The 21,066-nt window shown below is 34.1% G+C and overlaps 1 protein-coding gene and 1 long non-coding RNA gene across 4 annotated transcripts; both read right to left on the bottom strand.

Annotated features, from left to right (window-relative positions):
* Positions 1-2,050: 2,050 nt before the first annotated feature.
* On the bottom strand, positions 2,051-5,789 carry LOC145111189 (ATP-dependent zinc metalloprotease FTSH 8, mitochondrial-like). Its single transcript, XM_079047485.1, has 6 exons — positions 5,520-5,789; positions 5,222-5,432; positions 4,706-4,777; positions 4,371-4,498; positions 3,005-4,255; positions 2,051-2,935 (listed from the first exon to the last, which is right to left on the bottom strand). Exons 1-6 carry the CDS (start codon positions 5,577-5,579, stop codon positions 2,285-2,287), a joined length of 2,373 nt encoding a protein of 790 aa, XP_078903611.1. The 5' UTR covers positions 5,580-5,789; the 3' UTR covers positions 2,051-2,284.
* A 4,100-nt stretch (positions 5,790-9,889) lies between these two features.
* LOC145116936 (uncharacterized) lies at positions 9,890-12,286 on the bottom strand. 3 transcript variants are annotated; one of them, XR_013712393.1, is made up of 5 exons: positions 12,185-12,286; positions 11,802-11,856; positions 11,095-11,139; positions 10,193-10,370; positions 9,890-10,073 (listed from the first exon to the last, which is right to left on the bottom strand). It is a non-coding gene; the product is annotated as an uncharacterized LOC145116936 (long non-coding RNA). The 3 variants fall into 3 exon arrangements; XR_013712394.1 differs by having other exon boundaries at positions 11,091-11,139; positions 11,802-12,055; positions 12,185-12,231; XR_013712392.1 differs by having other exon boundaries at positions 11,802-12,055; positions 12,185-12,231.
* Positions 12,287-21,066: the final 8,780 nt, after the last annotated feature.

The following is a 21,066-nucleotide window of genomic DNA, read 5'->3' as shown; positions in this document are numbered from 1 at the left end:
AAAAACAAACAGCACCTTAGTAACCATCTTTATACACTACCCATAACTTTAGTGTTTCATTTTTTCGGGTATTCTAGCTAATGAATCAATAGTTAAATTGTCCCTTGATCTAAACACCACTCATTGAATTTTCATGCTTATTTGTTCTAAGTGACGAGGCTGGAGGACAGTAGATAGGTCATGGAAGTTATGTAAGCTCAAGAACTGACATGGTTGGACAGACGAAAGAAATAATGCTTGTTATGCAGGCGAGCAAGGCTTGTAACAAAAATGCAAGGCTAGTGCATGTTATGTGTTTGTCTTGAATATGTGTGCTAAAAGTGCTTATGAGACAATGTTATTGAAGAATGTTAAGGGTTAATGTCATTAAATAGTGACTAAGTTACAGGATACAACCTAAGTCCTTCAAACTTTGTTTGAAGAGGTTTTACCTTTAAAAATTTTGTTCATTTTTACGAATTCTTTTTTATTATGAGTTTTATTCTATTGAAATCCATGTATAAGGGCAAAGTAAATACAACCAGTTATATATGTATATACATATATATATAAAGAGAATGTTTGATTTTAGAATAGAAATGATTCCACGGAAGGCAGTGACGGCGTCAGGTCAATGTGGGTGGCCCGTGGCCGACAATGTTGGGGAAGGCTCAACACTTCTTCTCAAAACCCCGGCGCCAGCGAATGTTTTATTAGATTTTGGGTCTTAAGAATATCAATATAGATTTGGATAATTTTTAAGATCATGATTGCAATCATTTTCCAAAATCTGTGATTTTGACTCCTATGTTTTGGGATGATCCAAGAGAGACAATTTAGAGTCATGTCACTTCCAAATCCGAAACACGAAAATACCTTGTTTTGCGTTTTTGAAAGATAGGGAGAATCTGATGATCAAATCTGAGTATATATAGAGAATCTAACCCTTTTCTGGAACATTTCTAAGCTCTTATACCGGGTAGAAAATAGTTAAATAGTCATTATATGCACTTTGGCAACAAAATGATGGTTTGAAATATGGTTATAAGACAACCGAATCTTACATCACGGCGATGTCATAACCTATTATTGGCAGGAAAATGCATGTACGGACTCTTTCCTAATATAGAAATTTGTTTACGTTTCGGGGCGCTACCTCCGAGCCCCGCAAGGGCGCTTCCCCTTGACCATCGTAGTCTCGAGTTCACATTTATCACTCCAAATGTGCATCCGTACCTCATGTCTCGGTGAGTAAATGGAGCTCAATTTGTCTCGATATTAATAATAACTATACTAAAACATGTTGATAACACTAATCATCAACATGTGTTGGTTTTCTGGTCAATTACCCGGTTGGAACCGGTAAATGTTCTTATGCAGTTGGTATAAGAAGATAAAGTTTTATGTTGTTAAATGAATGAGTCAATGCTTTAAGCCCAAATGATTAGAATAATACCAAATCACCAAACAACCCAAAAATAATCATACTTTAATACCTATTCGACCAATAAAAAATTAATAATCGTAATAAAAACTTACAAAGTAATTATTGTAACACAAAAATTCATAGTTTAATACCAATTCAACTAATAAAAATAATAAGCTTTTTTTGTCTAAAATAAATAAAGAAGATGACATATTCGACACAATATCGAGACAACATAATTCGCTTTATACCATGCGTTCTCTGTAGCTCAATTAATATATAACCAAATGAAATGTTTCTATAGCATGGGCGGACCTAGGATTCCGTAACATGTGTTGTCAGTTGCACATTTTTTTATGTAGTGGCACAATAGTAGAAAAACAAAAAATATTAAAAATTTTACACTGCGTCCGAAAAAAACATGGATTGTCGGTGCCACTATGGGCACCATAGTGGATCCGCCCGTGTCTATAGTTTAAAATGAAATACAACCAGTTTACTACATGTTGGAAAAAAACATCATGTTCAATTAGTTTTGAACTTTTTATCATGAAAAAGTAGTAGTATTCTATGACAAGGACAAACGGCAACACGTGTATATGGGATGGTGAATCACAATATCCCATAGTTGCAAACAGGGTAATATCTATGTAATATTATGCTGTTGGAATTCTCTTGAGATATCAACTCAAGCAAAGTGAACATGTTCCAAAAGACTATATATATACATCACCAATCTCCCAAGACATTTGTGTTTGCTAAATTTATTTATTGATTTAAACATCTAACAATCAACAAATCACTTCAAATGCCATTCAAACAAAACCAGTAAACCACCTCACCTTCACCTAACCTTCACCTACCTGTTAATTGTTGAAGTCATTTTTCACCAGCTAATCCATGGTCATCATTCTCCACAAACCCTTCCTTAAACCTATCATAATTCGTAGGTTCACTACTCTGAAAAGGCCGTTTACCAAGTATATAAACCAAATCTTCCTGATGCAACACTTCCTTTTCAAGCAACTGTTCTGCAAGCTGAGCCACTTGCTCTTTATGCTCCTCGATCAGTTGCAGTGTACGTGAGTACGCTTTTGCAACCCATTCTCTCACCTCATTGTCTATTATCGCAGCTGTTTTGCTGCTGTAAGGCTTTGTCACCTCAAATGCATTATCATTTTGTGGAAAAGATAAAAGACCTACTTTCTCACTAAATCCATACACAGCCACTTGCGCATACGTCATCTTTGTTACCTTTTCCAAATCATTCTGAGCTCCCGTTGAAATCTTCCCAATCAAAACCTGCTCAGCTGCTCGACCACCAAGTGTCATACAAGTCAAATCAAAAAGCTGTTCTTTAGTCATCAATAAATTCTCATTAGGAACATATTGAGCAAAACCAAGAGCAGCAGTTCCTCTAGGAACAATAGTCACTTTAAGCAACGGTTCAGCATGTTCTAGAAACCATCCAGCAACCGCATGCCCAGACTCATGATAAGCAACTGTCCTCCTTTCCAGCTTACTTATCACCTGTCAAAACTCAAAAAAATAATAATTCCAATTTTTCATTCAAAAAAAAAAAACAATTTAAAAACATACCCTGTTTTTTTTCTCCAAACCTCCAATAACCCTATCAATAGCCGCCTCAAAATGTTCCATAGTAATCACACTGCTCTCACACCTCGCAGCAATCAACGCGGCTTCATTACAAACATTCGCGATATCCGCTCCCGCAAATCCAGGTGTCAGCGCCGCAAGCCTTTTCGAGTATTTTTCAGGATCTTCTTCATCGAGCTTCAACTTACACAGATAAATTTTGAAAATCTGTTCGCGCCCTTTAATATCCGGTTTATCAATCGAAATTTGTCGATCAAATCTCCCGGGCCTCAACAAAGCTTTATCCAAAATATCGGGTCTATTAGTTCCCGCAAGTACAACAACTCCTGAAGTCGTACCAAATCCATCCATTTCAACTAATAACTGATTCAACGTGCTTTCACGTTCATCATTCCCACCTGAAAACCCACCACGACCACGTGCACGTCCAATCGCGTCTATCTCATCGATGAAAATTATACTTGGTGCACATTGTCTGGCTTCTTGGAATAAACTGCGGACCCTTGCGGGTCCCACGCCAACAAACATTTCCATGAAGTCGGAACCGGAGATGGATAGGAATGGAACGTCGGATTCACCGGCGGTTGCTTTTGCAAGAAGGGTTTTCCCGGTTCCCGGGGGGCCCACGAGAAGCGCGCCTTTTGGGATTTTCGCTCCTAATTCTTCGTATTTTTTAGGGTTTTTTAGGAAATGGACGAATTCCATGATTTCTTGTTTTGCTTCGTCGCAACCGGCTACGTCTTTGAAGTATACTTTGTTTTTGGAATTTTTATCCAACTTTGTGACTTGTGCTTTGCCAATGTTGAAAATCCCACGTGCGCCCTTTCCACCTGATCCAACATTGATCTGCATTCTTTTTCCCATGAAATATAATGTTCCTAGGAGTAATAATGTTGGAGTAAGCCGGATTAGTTCTTGGATCCAATTTGTTTCTGAAGAATATGTGACAGGAATATAATTATGAGGGTCTATTCCCAATGCTTCCTGAGCTTCCTCGAGCTTCTCTTCGAATGTATCCACACTTCCAATATTGAAATAGTATTTGTAGTGACTCCCATTTCCTCTGGACCCCACATCGCTACTGTTGGGACCCTGGACACCTTCTTCACTGCTTTGGATTGTATTAGGCAGTGAGCTCTTTACATAAACTTTAGCAACAGATTTGTTGGTGACAACAATGTGGTCCACCAAACCAGGTTCTAGAAGCTTGTTTTTGAACTCCTGAAAACTTATCTGAAAATGAGGGAACACAAATCCAATCAACCAGGTTAATAACCATTATTCCCATGTATTAGAAAAGAGAAAACAAAGAGCATGTTTTAGAAAGAAAAGTAGTAAGAAAGAGTACCTGTTTTTGTTCCTGAGGAGTTAAAAAGATTGATGATAACACAAAAGCAAAAAACATCAAAGGTGAGATTAAACTCTGGTATTGCTTCATGAGGTTCTCTCGATTGTCACTTTTACCAGAGTCCTCTCCTACATATACCACATTACTTGATGTCAATTTCTCAAGGTCCATACTACATGTTTTTAATATAATTACTTTTTTCTAAACAAAGAAAATGCCAAATAACTAGTTCGCAATTTCTCAAGGTCCAAAAACAACTTGATATTTCTAACATTTGAAGAGGGGTATTTAACATTGACGTTGTTTGTAGCTAATTGATAATACATATGGCATACCTTTAGTGCCCGATTTTTGTCCTTCTCCCTTTGGCACCTCTCTCTTTCCCTTTGGATAATAGTTTTCATAGTCTACATGTATTCATCACAAAGATCAAATAGTCATAACCAGAACAAACAGAAAATGGAGAAACGAAATATCTAACTCAAGAACTTTTAGACTTCAATTTTCAGTATCATTATGCATAAATACAAAAAGTTGCACCAGAAGGGAAAAAGGTGATAACTCTGATCTTATAAAATGATAAATTTCATGTTAAATGCATACAAACAACATGTCTTCTATTCGATTAAGCAACTAGGAGAAAAACTCTACTCCCTGGAATAAACAAAAAAAAAAGGTAAATGAACCATCTTTCTAATAAATTGAAGTGAATGATGTTAACCATATGCTTGAAGTTCTCAAAATTGAAATAAAACTTTTTTTTTCCTTTTGCGAGTAGAAAGCTCGGTAAATAACCATAAAACAGGAGTAACAATTAATTTGAGGAACAAAACGGTTTTATTTTCCCTTACTTTTCCTCTTTGGTGCCTCGCTGCAGAACAGCCTTCGTAACCCTAGGTTTTTTGCAAAGAATTGAACTTCAGAAGCATCTATTTTGGGCTTAATAATCTGCCCCTTGGCACAAATTGAGGTCAAGTAGCTCCTTACGAGCCCTGCTCCGCCATCGAAGCGTGCGATGCTCGCATTTGCTGATGGTTCGCTTGAAATCAATCCCCTCACATTCTGCAATGAGGATTCATATCAAAATTAACACTATTGATTTTTTGTAATAATAGAACTTAATATTATAAACATGGAAGAAAGGATTACACGTTGGAACGTAGAGTGAGAGGAACGGGAGAGGTATCGTGAAATGCGTGTGAAAATCATTGTCTGGATGATCTGGACATGGATTGAAACCCTAGAAGAATCGAAATCTTGGTTGGTTTAAATTCAACCTAAAGCTGAAACGCAAGGGGAAGGATGGATGTTCAGCGAGAAGAGAGAAAGAACTGAGGAGCATTTCCGTTATCATGGCCAAAATGCCCAAAATCAATTCTCGTTCTGGTTGCTTCCATTGATTCCATTTGTAATTTTTCTTGAAAAATATTTTAAATAAACAAATTTAAACAAAAAATCATAACTTATTTATTAGACAAAAAAGATATATAGTGAAAAATCTTTATATATAAAATACATGATTTCCAATCCTAGTAGGAAAAAGAGGGAAAGGGATACTCAATTTAAAGTGAGTAAACAGAATTCCATACTCGATCTCATAGATACATATAAAATTCTGCGGAAAGCCGCATTCGATGAAAGTCTTATGTACGGCTTGGAGTGAGATCTTTCATATATATATATATAAGCGTCGGTGATAAATAGTTTTTTTTTGGCGAATATTTTTCTTACGGGTAAATAATTATTAAATTTTATTAATAGTTATTATGTAAAAAATTACCATTTTTGAATAAAATATTTATATTTAGACCTTATATTTATATTGCATATTTATGCATTTAATGTAAATAAATTAATACTGGTGTCTAGTTTAAGAAATTTAAATTAATTTAAATTAATTTAAATACATGAATTTAATATTTTAAAATTAACATTTTGCTTCAAATTAATTTACTTAATAAGCTTCCTTAATTCAAGACAAAATTACAAGAATGGTCCCTGTGGTATGTCAAAACTAGCAACTTTGGTTCAAAATGGGTTTGGCTTGCAAGGATGGTCCAATAGTTTCGTTTTGTTGCGAACTTAGTCCAATTTCCTATGAACTTTTTTATAATGACGGATTTGCCCCTTATTATTTTATTTTCCATTTTTTCTTTTATTACAACAATTAAAAAACAATTAAAAATAAAACAAAAATAAAATCTCTCTCTCTCTCACACACACACACACACACTCTCTCTCTCTCTTCATTGCCGCCCCCACATCTTCATTGTCTTCCTCCTCTTAATGATATGTAGAAAAAAGAAACCCTAATTGTAATCTCCATTGTTGCCCCCATTAATCTGTATCTCAACAAGATCAAATGGTTTTCAGACGAGCTTCTAAGTGTGAGAGGGGAGAACCCTGATAGTTGCACCAGCTATGAAACAAGGGTTTGAAAATGGGGGTTTCGGATCCGCCGCCTCCTGAGAATCGACGAGCTTCGTCTTTACAGACCAAAACACAACGATGACGACCAAACCACTGGAAACCCCAATCGTCGCCCTGGTCTGTTACTGCCTCTCGACGCCATTACAGACCATAACGAGGCCACTGCAGCAGAGGAAAGGCCACTGGAAATACCGACTGCCACCCCTCTTCACCACCGTTTGTAACCGTCCACACCGTCTCTCGAACCTCCTGGCTCCGTCAAATGACCCTCAAGTGAGCTTCAATCGAGTTTGAAGAAGGAAATAAGGATGCCCTATGGTTTTCACAGGTTACCTCCATTCTCGTTTCCTGAAATCTTAGGGTTTTCAAAGGCCGCCGCCGCTAGAAACCTTAGTTTCGATCTATACGCCGCTGCCTGAAACTTTTAGGGCTAGGGTTTCACTGCTAAAGCTTCCTTTTTTCGGCGATGGTGTTTAGAATTCCCATTGGGGGTGAAGGTTGGGGGAGGGAGTGAGGGTGGTGGCGTCCTCTAAACTGGAGAGAGAGAGAGAGAGAGAGAGAGAGAGAGAGAGAGAGAGAGAGAGAGAGAGAGATAGAGAGAGAGAGAGAGATTTTTCTTTTTTATCTTTATCTTTTTTTTTATTTCTGTAATAAAAAAAATAAAAAAGGGAAAATACTAAGGGCAAATATGTCATTATAAAAAGTTTTAAAATTTTTGGACTAAACTCGCAACAAAACGAAACTATTGGACCATCCTTGCAAGCCAAACCCATTTTGGACCAAAGTTGCTAGTTTTGACATACCACAGGGACCATTCTTGCAATTTTGTCTTAATTCAACTCTTCAAACTTTTTGCAAGTATTAATGACAATTATGCATAATTGATTTGTACAAAAAACTTTGTAACTTATACCTCTTAAAAATCAAGATATGACTAATATGCTTTATAATATACTAGCCAATTTTATGCATACCAACAAGTTTTTACTGATGGGTTCAATGAGGTATATGAGTATTTGTGTTGGTTCGAATCACCTGCATATTTGCGACATTGGATGATTATGCCTTTGATTGGTTACTTGATTGTGATTGCCAACAAGTTTGGTGTGATTGTTCATTGTCTAAGCCATGAACAATCTACAACCTGCTTCCCTCTTTGGAGAGGTCCTGAAGAGTTTCAATCTCACTGAAACATTACAGTGGCAATTGTAGGCAGACATTATATTTCGGTGTCTTTAAAAGGAAATTACCCAATGCCTCCCACCACAACATATTGGAATGCTCATAAAAGCTCGTCTGCATCTTTCTGGCAAACTATGTATTGGTCGCGTTTCGAATTATACAATCAACATAGGCCTCGTAGTTCTGAAATACCTTGGATACATATCAAGGATTAAGTATGAATGTAATTAAACTCTTTTGATATGTATTGCTTTCAAAATTTTGTTTTATTATTAGTATGTCATATTTGTAGTTTTTTGTTATAATATTTTTAAATAAAACGATTTTAATAAATTACATACAAATAACCTAAAAAATATATTAAAAAAAATTATATTTAGCCTATTTTATTTTGCAAGTTTAATAACCTAAAAATATATATAAAAAAAATTATATTTTACCTATTTTATTTTGCAAGTTTAAAAAAAATATTAAAAAAATTATATTTAACCTATTTTATTTAGCAAGTTTAAAAAAGATTATTAAAATACTTTTACATAAAAATGTATTATGATTGGTAAAAAATTCATCATTATTTATTAAGTACTTAATAATTACAAATAAAAGGCATAAAATTATTATGTAATGATGGTTATTAGAAGGTACTTATTAGTATAATGATTTGTTTATTTGAAGAAAAAAAATAAAGTAATGATGAGGGGGTCCTTTAAGACTATTAAAGGGTCTTTTAAGACTATTAAAGGGTCTAATTAGATGGACCCTTTTTGAGATTGTTATAAGGTGATTTTTTTTGTTCTAATTGTTGTGAACACTATACATAAAACAAAAAAAATAAAAGAAAACATGAAAACATTAACAAATTTTATCCTCTCTAATAAATAAAAATGATTTTGCCACTTGTTATCTTCTAATATATTATGCCACATAACTTTTTTTTTTTTAATATTTTCACTTTTTTTTTCCAAATGTTATTTTATGGTTTTTTTTTCATTTTATTAAATTCTACATAGTATTTAAATATTAGAAATAATAATAAGTACATATCAATTTTATTAATGTATTTTCTTTCTAATTTCAAAATTACTAAATTTAATTTTATTAATTTAATTATTATTTTTTTCACTTTTTTCTCATAAATTCAATCTTTTCAAATGTTTAAAATTTTATATTTAAATTTTATTTAAAATAAACTCATGTAATATATGGATCTCACACCTAATAAATTATCAAAATACGAACTAAAAGGGAAAAGAATGTGATAAACAAATAGGGAAACCGAAAGCAAATGAGAAAATCTAAAATGTCACTCCAATACTATATATGAAAACTTATATGTGATTGGTAAAATATATTTAAACTTTCGGTTCAATTAAATTTGATGTTTTTCTTTCGCATATTATTAAATATATATTTTATTTAGAATTACAGTTAATATTTTGTTGGTATTTATAAAAAGAAGGTTGCCTTCTTTAATATATTTTATAGCTAAATTTGGTTATTGATTTCACATTCATTTAGAATTTAGAATTTTTATAATTATAATTCATCATAGTTAAAATCAAATCAATGAAAAAACAAAATCCATAATAAATTTTCGTTTTAAAATTTTAACAATTACTCAAAATATATCACTATATTAAGTTTTATCCTAGAATTATAGGGTTTTGCTTATTTAATAGAGAAACTCAATTTTTCATATTACATAAATAATTAAACTTAATGAATTGTAGAATTTACTACAATAAACATAGCAATATCAAATTAAAAAATATAAACTTAATGAATTGTATGTTTACGTGGATGCAAGAGAACAAAAAAAAAAAACTGAAAGATAAACTTCAAGAATTGTAAACTGTGTTTACAACATTATAAATAGCATATGTTATTATTATATATGGCTTTAATGTCATATTTAAAAGTATCTACAACATTATAAATCCATAATTAATTAACTTTTACCTACTCTTGCAACATCAAAAACTACAGGTAACCATATAATTACAACTCTTAGACAGCCGACAACCCATGTCAACACAAAAAGTCACTTTCTACCATTGCAATAACACTTTTCCCATAAATGACAACTCCTCCCTGAAAACAGAGAAAACGAACACAGTAGAACACATTATAATCAGCAAACAAAAAAAAAGTTTTACATCTTATGGTCAGTGTTTTATATCTTATGGTCAGTATGTTAAATGCCATCATACCTTCCATAAACGCATAGCATCATCCCCTCTTTTTTGCCATTTCTGAACCAGCAAGATCAACCAAATGAAGCTTGGCACACAATATATCATCCCGACAAAGTAGTCTTTGCCACTCAACCAACTAGTATGGCAATACAAAACCTTTATTGTTGATTCTGTAAGCAATTCTCATCCCAATCTGAATGGAATAATTTAAAAATCAAGGTTAAGAATCCAAGGAAAGTGTGTTTCTATTATAAAACTATTTGCACCATTACAACTATTTCAAATAATTTTCTACTTGGTAAGCAGTAGCTAGCTTAATCACAATACAACCAACATAGCATAGATTGAAGCCGAATGTGGGGGTAAAAGTAGAAAATGCAAGGAAAATGAGGTTTTCTTTGTTAATCTAAATCAGAAAAAAAAAACAACATAAGAAGTAGATTGGATACATTGGTTTTCAGTTATGCATCTGGTTCCAGCAGAAACACATATCATGAGCTTGATTTTGTCTAAAAGTATATCAACATGCTTCTTAATCAATATGGATTATGGCTGATGGAGAAGATGTTGACAACATCAACAGATGGTGGAAAAGTTCCTTGAGTTTTACAGATTCATCAAACTAACCACCGCCACCAATATTTTGTCCTACCAAATTCTTCTGAGTGAAAATAAAAAGGTGGATCTAGGCTAACAATATTGTACGATTAAACTAAAATCCAAAAATCCATTTGATTGAATTCTAACATAATTTGGTCAAAATGTTACCTCGAGATGGAGCAACAGATCTCAATAAATCCATTTAGTGAATCAATATCCAAATCACACAAAAACACATAAAAATGAAAAGAAAAAAAAAAGATGCTCACACCTGCAAAAACAGAGAATATCCAAAAAAAAAAAAACCAATTACCTACTTTTATTGCATCAATGGTTGTTCCTCCACTTTTTACAAATTGTACCTTTAAATCCAAATAAAAACTAAATCAAACAGAGATAAAATTGTTATATCTTTCTATCTTGTCCATATCAAGACCAAAATCCATGAAATCAATACATACATAGTTAAAAACAAATGTGCATATTGAAGATGTTTTGTGCCCTACAAATCAATAAAGGTTTCATTTAAGGAAAGATAACGATGACATTACTAACATATATGATTGAATTTAACAAAACACAACAAATTATAGAGTAACATCTACTATCAAATTACCAAGAAACATTCAATAGTTAATTATGAAGCAGACATTCAGTTCTTATTATTTATCTAATCCACATTTAACCAACTCTTTAGTTCTGAATTGTCTTCAATCCTTGGTAAGAGATCCTTCGCATTCATAGTTGTACAAGTAAACACATACCCATAATCAGAGACACATAGTAACACACATTCACATTTAGTTTGTACCCCGTATTAATGAAAATATGGTTCAATCGACATTTAATAGATACACACCTTTAAGATACACACTCGGTCAGAAAAAAAGGGAAGTATATACATATGTTGTTGTTTCTTGAAGCATTTGTTTTTTATACATAGAAATAGAGAAATCAATATTAAAATATCCAAACACATGTGAAGGACAGTGAAGAAAATAGAAGATTACTGACAAAAACTGACCTCTAGCCATGGACTTCCGTAAAGCTTCATCTATTGGGTACTTTATTTCATAGTCCTGCCATTCCAAAACGTGTAAACACTCATAGATTTAAGTCTTTTCCTAGAGAGAGATACAAAAAGGGAGTGAAAGAGAAAGAGATTGTGTCGGTTTTTAAAGAGAGACAAAGAGGGTGAAAGAGAGAAAGACGGTGGTGCAATGCCAGATCTGAGAACGAAATCAAGCAAAAGGGTCGGATGAATCTTCACTCATAAATCTATTATTCAAAAAAACATATCTTTAAGAAAGCATAAATAAGTATCATACAAAAAGACCGAACCATAGAAATCTGAAAAATAAGATCTATGTGAAAAATCAAAAGCGAAATAGATGGGAAGATGCTTACAAGTTTAAGGGTTCTTGATCATTTGATGATGCAATATCAAAATGGGTGCTCCTATATACACGAATAAAATCGTGTAATTGAGCTTTGGGAACAAAAAAGTCCCGTCCCATCATCTTCCGTCCCTCTGAATGAAGAATTTCAATTTCCTTTATGTTTTTTTATTTTACTCCCTTCAATTTAAATGTAAGTTTTAAAAGATACCCTTTTTTCTAATTTTCATATTACACTCTAATACTTAATTATTGATTTGAAATATGTATATAAAAATAAGGGAAAATACAAAACTAGCCTTTTTTCCTAATTACTTATCAAAAAATAGCCAAAAAAACTCACTTAGCCAAAAATAGCCCACAAAAAAGTAGTCAACATTCGGTTGACTACGGTCAACAGGGGATGACTACGATCAACGCCCGTTGACTACTCTTTTCCCCTAATGGGCTACTGTTTCAAGGGACGTTTACTTTTTCGTGGCCCATTAGCCCAAAGTATATAATGAAATTTTTTTCAGATTAGGTCATTTTCCTATTGTTTTCTTTTGTTAGGCTATGTTTTTCTCTCAATGGAGCACCCGAAGAACAATCAGGTTTGTCTACTTTTCTTAAAAAATTTACCGTGTTTGTGATTAGGAGTAGGTTTGTTTATGGGGATAATTTTTTTTTTTGAAAAAAATTGAAAAAAAAAATATAAAACCGTAGGTTTCATATGAAACCTACGGTGTACAAGTGCCCAATGCACTGTTTGTGCAGTTTCGACTTGTACACCGTAGGTTTCATATGAAACCGTAGGTTTCATATGAAACCGTACGGACGTTATTTTTTTCGTTTTTTTTTTAAATGGTATCAATAGAATAGGAATTGGATGTATTTTGTTGTGGTATAATTTTTTTAATAATAAAAAAAGGAAAACCTACGGTGTACAAGTATTTACTGCACAGTTTGTGCAATAAGCACTTGTACACCGTAGGTTTCACAAAAAAACTGTTTTTTTTATTAAAAAAAAATTAATAGCCAAAAAACATTTGTATCCCCTTTTATGTATCTTATGATTTTTTTTGGAAAAAAAAATTGTAGGTTTCCTAAAATTTATGGTTTTATATATATTTTTTTATTTTCAATTTTCTTAAAAAAAAATTGTTTAAACGTATTTGTAACGATTGTATCCCCTTGTATGTATCTTATGATTCAATGTTTTGCATGTTGTTAAAAATGATGTTATTTTCTATGTCTCAATTATAGCATACAATAGCAATATAGTATCTATTTGAAGAAGTTTTTATGTGTTTAATGTGTAGATACTTTGTATTATACTGTATTGATAAAATAACATTGTGTTTTGGTAGTTTCGGGTTTGTTATAAAATATGTTATTGTCACACCATTTTTAAAGTACAATACTATTTTTTGTATACAAGTAGTATAGAAAAGACAAAATTTTGTGTAAAATAATTTACTTTGGTATTTTATAGAAAGTAAATAGATTATATGAAATGTTTAACTGTTTTATTGTGTGATACTTCAACACTGTTTTTTTTATAAAACCTTATTTAACTTTATTTTTTATTTATTTTGTAGCTTCTTAACAAAAAGATGACATGCAATATATCTGTGAAAGCTTCATGTCACAAGTTGCATGAAGTTTTGAGTCAGTTGAATGGGCCGGTTCGAGAGATATTTTCAAGGACTAGCTTTGGTTACCTCTTGGATCTACCGGCTCAGTCCGGAGACGGACTACTTATTCATGGCCTACTACTTCACATGCTGCGTCCTACCCCTGAAAGTGATGCAGCTGAGTGTCTACATTTCATGTTTTCTAGACGTTCTTTATCATTTGGGCCGGAAGAGTTTTGTATTGTCTCGGGACTTTACATGGGCCGTTTTCCTACTTCAAGGATCGAATTTTCAACCATGTATAATCACGGATACGGTGATAATACATTTCGGTACAGAGTCTTCCCGTATCGCACGGACACTACGTTACTTGTAGAAGATTTAGAGCTACTTATCTTGAACCGACGGTTCAATGAGATATCGGCTGACGATGATGTCCGTGCGATTTTGCTATATATCCTCAATCAAGGGTTTTTGGGAAAAGAACCCAAAGACAAAGTCACGAAGGAATTTCTGTGGGTGGTGGAGAACCTGGATGAATGGAACAGGTATTTTTCAATTTAATATTATAAAAAAATACTATTTTTTATATGTTTAACTAATAGTTTTTCATATAATATAGGTTCTCGTGGGGGAGTTACCTATGGAGTAAAACATACCCTAGATTATCGGGTATGTTTAAGAAATTTGAGGATCATATGTCCAAACATCCCACAAAACCTTGTGTGTATACACTATCCGGTTTTGTTATTCCGTTGAAGGTAAAAATATAATTTTAAATTTTTTGGTTTTTATTTTTTCATAATCCCTGTTAGTTATTGCTAACTCTTATATATTAATGTATATTTATTACAAGATATGGATATGAGAGATGTTCCCACTAGCTCGGGGGAATGTTGCGTTACGACGAAACAATTTATATCCTCGTATGTTGCGGTGGTTTCACCTTAGGAGGTTAACATGGGAGAAAGTTTGCGATCTTTTCGATGTTGACCAGGACGAGGCACATCAACCGAAAAGAAAGATGATTGCGTCAGATGTCGAGTCATCTACTCCACATTACTTGACATATATTTCTAGTCTAAATCCTGAATCGCCAGAAGTCCCTTCTTCTGTACGCTATAACTTTAGAAAAGATGTAAGTAAAATACTAAAATTAGTATCTAGTATATTAAAAATTTTCAACTATTATTGATATATAAAAAATTTTATGTAGGGAGCATCTTCATCTGATCCATCCTGTGGAAACAGCCGATCTACCCAGTCCACCGGAGAAACGCATACGATGGAATTAATAGGAGAACAGCCCGAGAAATAATGGCAAGACTTCAAAGCTTGGAGGAAGAAATCTGAGGAATAAAATGTAAAGAGGGATTTGAAAAACGGGATGACAATAATGAATTTTTTGACGCAGCGTTTGGGGTAAAATATTTCATTTTATAAATTTACTATTAATTCTTAACGAAGGTTTCGAGGTAAAATAATTATTTGTTAAATTATTTTTCGTTTAAATGTTGGGGAATGAAGATGTGGGAGGTAGTTATCGGATGACAAGCCCGGTGAACGAACAAATCGGTAGTCCACCGAATTCAAATCGAGTAAACGAGGATGATGATGTTGGTCGTAGAAAACAAAAAAAAACCCGTGAAGGAGGTTATAATTTTATTTTTTTTGTATATTAATTTTTATATTTTCTCAGAGTATATTAAATAAATTAATATGTATTTTGTAGAAGAAGAAAATGAAGATTGTTGCCAGCAACATCGTGGATGCGGAAAATCATATACCTGTGCCTCCTGTTGCAAAACCAGGTCGTTCGGTTAGGGTATTGAAACTTTCTCAATATCTTAGCTCTCCATATGTTTCTGTAAGTTTATTTAAAATTATATTTACTATAAACTTTTTTAACTATATGGATACTTATTGACTACGTGTATACTGTAGGTTCAAAATGCTCCCTGATATCGTCCGGGTGGGGTAATACGCAATGAACCATCACCCCCCCCCCCCCGTTTCTTTTAGCGATCCCCCGACACTTTTATTGGAGCCGTATGTCATTCCTGGATGTGCCGCCCCTTCATTATACATGGGAAACAAACCGGCTGTTTATTTGAAACATCGATTGTACAATGAAAGAATCGAAGCAAGGTTTTGGGATCTCCTTTTTTATTCAATTGACTTGGGATATTTAGATGAAGCGGCATGAAGACATTTTTTATATTTAAAATTTAAATAATTGATAAGGTCCGTATGTTAAATTAGATTTAAATGCAGCATGTTGACTTATGGGGAAGGCTTTTGAATGAGCGGAGACCGAACGATGCTCGATGGACAATCATGTCATCTTCATTTTTTGCTGCATTTGAGACATTCGAGTGGGTAGGAAGTGCATTGGGACATCTGTTTGACCCGTTAGATGGATGTAAATCTTGGTTAGAAGTTGACCGTGTAAGTAAACAAATATTATTGATTAATCACTTAAATTTTGATATTACACTAATTAAACGTTGTAACTAATCCCAACGGTTGTGTGGTAAAACAAGTTTATTTTCCAATTTGTATAAACCCACATCATTGGGTACTTGGGGAGTTATGGATGGACACACTGTCGTTGAATTTGTACGACAGCTTGCGATCTTTTCGCGCCGTCACCATGATTGATTTTGTGCGGTTTGAAGATCTTGTAGACCGCATTCTTGTTGACATTGATTATTGGAATCACATGGGTTTGCCTGTTCAGAAAGCATCCATTGCTGTTACGGATGTTACAGACGTGCCCCAACAGGAAGGGATGTTTGGAGAGTGCGGTGTCTTTATGCTGATGTTCATGGAGCAGCTTGTTTCTGGACAGGCGATTGGTATATCGAAGCAAGGTTTTGGGATCTCATGGGAGGTAATATAGGAACTTTTTATAAATCAGTTAAATGTCGGTAATTTATTATCCTTTGATTTTTCAGGAATGTTGAGCACCGTATTCACACCTTACGCGGAGATGGTCCTTCAAAGGAGGATGCAAAAGTCTCGGCAATGGAAAGCAACGAAAATCCCACCTGAGATCCCGTCTATGTTACCTTCGGATATTTTCCAAGTTTTTGATTTTGTCACAACCAGGGATTCTGATACGTTGTAAAACCCTTAACAAAGATAACATTGTAGTTAAAGCTTGGAAAACATGTATGATGCTTGTTCAATGATCACAAAAATTCCATCAAATACTCTACACAAACATTCAAGTAGTCAACAAAGGATGGAAACCTTAAAAATCCCGGTTCAAGTCCATTTTGGACTAGGATTTCCTTATCGGGCCTAATGGACCAATAAACTTCCAATTTGACTATTTGGGCTTAGGACCCTTAAATGGACCTTAATTGGACCCACTTCCATAAAACTAAACCTTTTTGGGCCTTGTAATCCTAAAATGGGCTAGTTTATCTAAATGGGCCTTATTGGGCCATAACAAATCTAATTAGCCCTAATGGGCCATAAAACTCATTCCTTGATGTATATTGGGCCGTGAATTGATCTAAAAGGCCCATTGGGCCGAAAACCATCAAATTGGGCCCAAATTATGGACTTAAGCACAAATGGCCCAAATCCTTTTCTCTCCTCTCCCTCTCGGCCCAACATATATATATATATATATATATATATATATATATATATATATAAAGGGAAATAGAGGTTGACTTGGGAGGTGCCACCTCCATATTACACAACAAATAACAAAGCCTTTGCATCCCATACTTCCATGCAAGCTTGTATGATCCAACATGCATCAAGGCCTCTTTCTCTCTCTTCTTCTTATCTCTCGGCCGAGATCACAACACACACACACATTACACCAACTTCTTTCAACCTCACTCTCTTTAGAAAGTCTTCATCTCCTTCACAAATTTTCGAAGATATAAGGTGGATCAAGAAGGTTTCCACCCAAAAAATCATCTTCCCTTGGTAAGTCCTTACACCTATAAGTTGTATAACTTCATTTTTATGCTAAGATCATTCATTCTAAGAATTTTGTGATCATACTCTTAGAACAACCTCCATAAGTTCGAGATCTATTCAAGGAGGGCTTGCTAAAGCCGAAAATAACATCAAACTATTCCATTTCTCTTCAAAACCGAACCCACAAACTCAAGGTGAGTTCATACCCCTCTCTTTTCGATTTTCACAAGTTTTATGGGGAAGAATACAAGTAAAATGTGTAGATCTATGTGTATGTGTATGTTATGTATGATTTCATGTATGTATGTGTGATTTTATGTGTTTATGTGGTAAATATGTAACAAAAAGGGAAGAAATATCGAGATCTATGGCACAAGAGAGGAAACAAACATGATAATATACTTTTCATTGAACAAGTCAAGAAAAGTTTCTATCTAAAGTCATAATAAACATAATGCAACATAAAACTCATTTTTGGGGCTATAATTGTCAAATAAACAAAAGTTGGGTTGAAATTTGTCATTTACGATTTTTTTAAGGACTAAAAGAGTCAAAACAGTAAAAATAAATGTTTTTATGAATATCATACTCTTTAAAGGGCTAGAAATGTAATTTGTAGTTTAATGGGCCAATTTTTGGGCTTTTCGGCCCATTGAGCCAAAAATTGCGAAAAACATAATTTTCAAGGGATTGAAATGGTAAACTTCTCAAAACAGAGGGTAAAATGGTAAACAAAACCAATTCAGGGGTTAAAATGATTTTTTTTCCAAATAAGGATCAAAAATGTAAACTTTTTGGATTTTGGGCCAAAATAGTAAAAGTTGCGAAAAGTGTGGACTATAACTGAAAAACTCTTTACTGGAGGGGCTGAAACTGCCAAAGAGTAAATTTTGAACTAAAAACATCACTAAAACAAGTCTATGGGTCAAAAATGTAAAGAAAATGGTTTAAGGACCTAAAATGTTTCTTTTTCAAATTAAGGGACTAAAATTGTCATTTTTATTAAAGAAGGGCTGAAAAGGGTCAAACCAATATTTTGAGCCAATTATTTTATTATTAAGATATTTGAGTCAAAAAAAAATATACCAAACTATAACTCATGAAAATAGAAAGATGAATATACATAAAATTCCAAATATCGTTATAAACAACCAACCGACCTCGTGCCGATACGAAAATAACAATCGATCAATCAAACTTTCCAACAATTATACTATACCTAAAACAAGTAAATATTCAAATCTTTGGGCTTGAAAGTCTCAAATCATGTTTATTGGGCCTTCGTGACCCATTAACATAACTTTTGAGCCCAACGAATAAAAATAAACGTTATTGGGCCTCATGTGACCCAATTACATGTTTAAGGGACCCTCAATGACTTTCAAGTGCTATTGGGCCTCAGTGGCCCACTAGCATTTCTAGTAAGGTCCAAATAAATCAAATGCGAAATGGGCCAACGTGTCCTTCGTATACCCAACAGCCTTAAATAACACACGTAATTAGCAGGACCTAGTAATCCTCTTATCCTCGTTTGTTAGTCTTACCTTCAATTCAAGTAATCAAATACAGGTCGTTAATCAATAGTAATCAATTTCGTTTGGATTAAGTGAGTAATAGCGGGCGACACCTCTAAGGGTCGTTCGTAGTCTGTAGTTATAATCAAAGTCTCCTGGAAGGAGAGCGAGAGTTTGTAGGTATTCCCATACACAAATATTTACATTTTTTTATTTTTTTCATCCCATTATCGAATTTTTTAATGGTATAGGCTTTGCATGTCTCCCAAAATAATGCGTGCATTGTATCGCTGCTTCCAAATTTTGCTGAAATGTTGAAATACAAATGGATACCACATATTCCATGATAGGCGTGAGGAAATATATTTGCAATTGACGTCGCTATGGATGGAGCCCTATCAGATATGATTGTAAGGTCTTCCAAGTTGCCTATACATTCACGTAGCTTTCGAAGGAACCAGGACCACGTCTCAGTACATTCACTTTTGCAAATGGCATAAGCAACAAGCATGATTTGGTTTTGACCGTCCATTGTCACTGCGAGCAACATCGTGCCTTTGAATTCACCCTTTAGGTGACCACCATCAATTATTAGGGTCGGCCTACAATATTTGATGAACGCTCGTACCTACAATTATTTTTCATTGCATTAACAAATACCAATTAGGATTCATATGTTATATTTGTTATAAAAATTAACACTGCTTACCGAGAAACCCAACGCGATAAACACGAACTCAAACCGATCATCATCGTCTACTCTTATCTGAGTAACAGTTCCTGGATTGTGCTTGACCAAGTTGTGCAGATACACTGGTAGTTTGGTGAATGAATCCTCTTTGGTACCTCTTAACATCAACAACGCATACTGTTTTGCACGCCATGCCTGTTGGTATGAGATATTGATTGGAAATTTCGAATTGATGTCCCTAACAATTTCATTGCCCCGATAAACTCTATTATAGTCTCCGGCCAATACTTCAGCGATAAAGTGGCCGGGTACCTTTTTCTTTGATTGTCGATGATTAGACTCCAAATTTGTCGCACAACATGTGTGTTGGTCAACAACTTTTGTGACTTGGAAAGCAGTAGTCGATTGGATTCCCCTTGCCCTAACCATCCATGAACAATTTTTAACCAAACAAACAACCTCGAACCTTCCTTTGCTCGATCTGGTAGTCTTATACTACTTACCTTGTTCCATGCATTGTCTTCCGATTGCAAGCTTGAGCAACTCTTTGTCATCAAAAATGTCTAAAACCTTAATCTCTTCACTTATATCCACCCTCTGACATGGAATGTTCACATCAGCGTTTACAGGACACGAAGGAAAGGGGGCATACCATGAAACATGGTATCTGAATAAATAAGCTTAGATTCGTCATCTAATTCTTCTCCGTTAGAATCACTATCTAGGCCGGATATATCCAACTTGTCACAATCCGCAAACTCGCCATATCCTTTTAGTTCACCATCATGCAAAAACAAAACTTCCTGTTTTCCAGATTCATTACCAACCTTATTCACCACGGCTACTGCTTTTTTTTTTGTCAAATGAATCATTTACACCAACATCATTAACACATGCACCAACATCATTATCACCGATATACTTATAATTCTCCGGTGTAACATACATAATCGGTTTTGGCACTACATTTACATTTTCAGCAACACTATGATATTGACTTTTACTTGGACTTTTAAAATTACCTATTGGGTTGTTGCTCCCTTTTCCACTTGATAAATTTGCTACAGATGCCTTTCCTCTATCATCCATTTCGTTCGGCCAAACGCCTTCTTCAACCACCGCATAC

The sequence above is a fragment of the Lactuca virosa genome, chromosome 5, assembly GCF_052849685.1.
Source record: "Lactuca virosa cultivar CGN04683 chromosome 5, Lactuca_virosa_CGN04683_v6, whole genome shotgun sequence".
Taxonomy (NCBI): Eukaryota; Viridiplantae; Streptophyta; class Magnoliopsida; order Asterales; family Asteraceae; genus Lactuca; species Lactuca virosa.
Note: the sequence above shows the minus strand (reverse complement) of the source record. Positions and strands in the feature narration are given on the sequence as shown.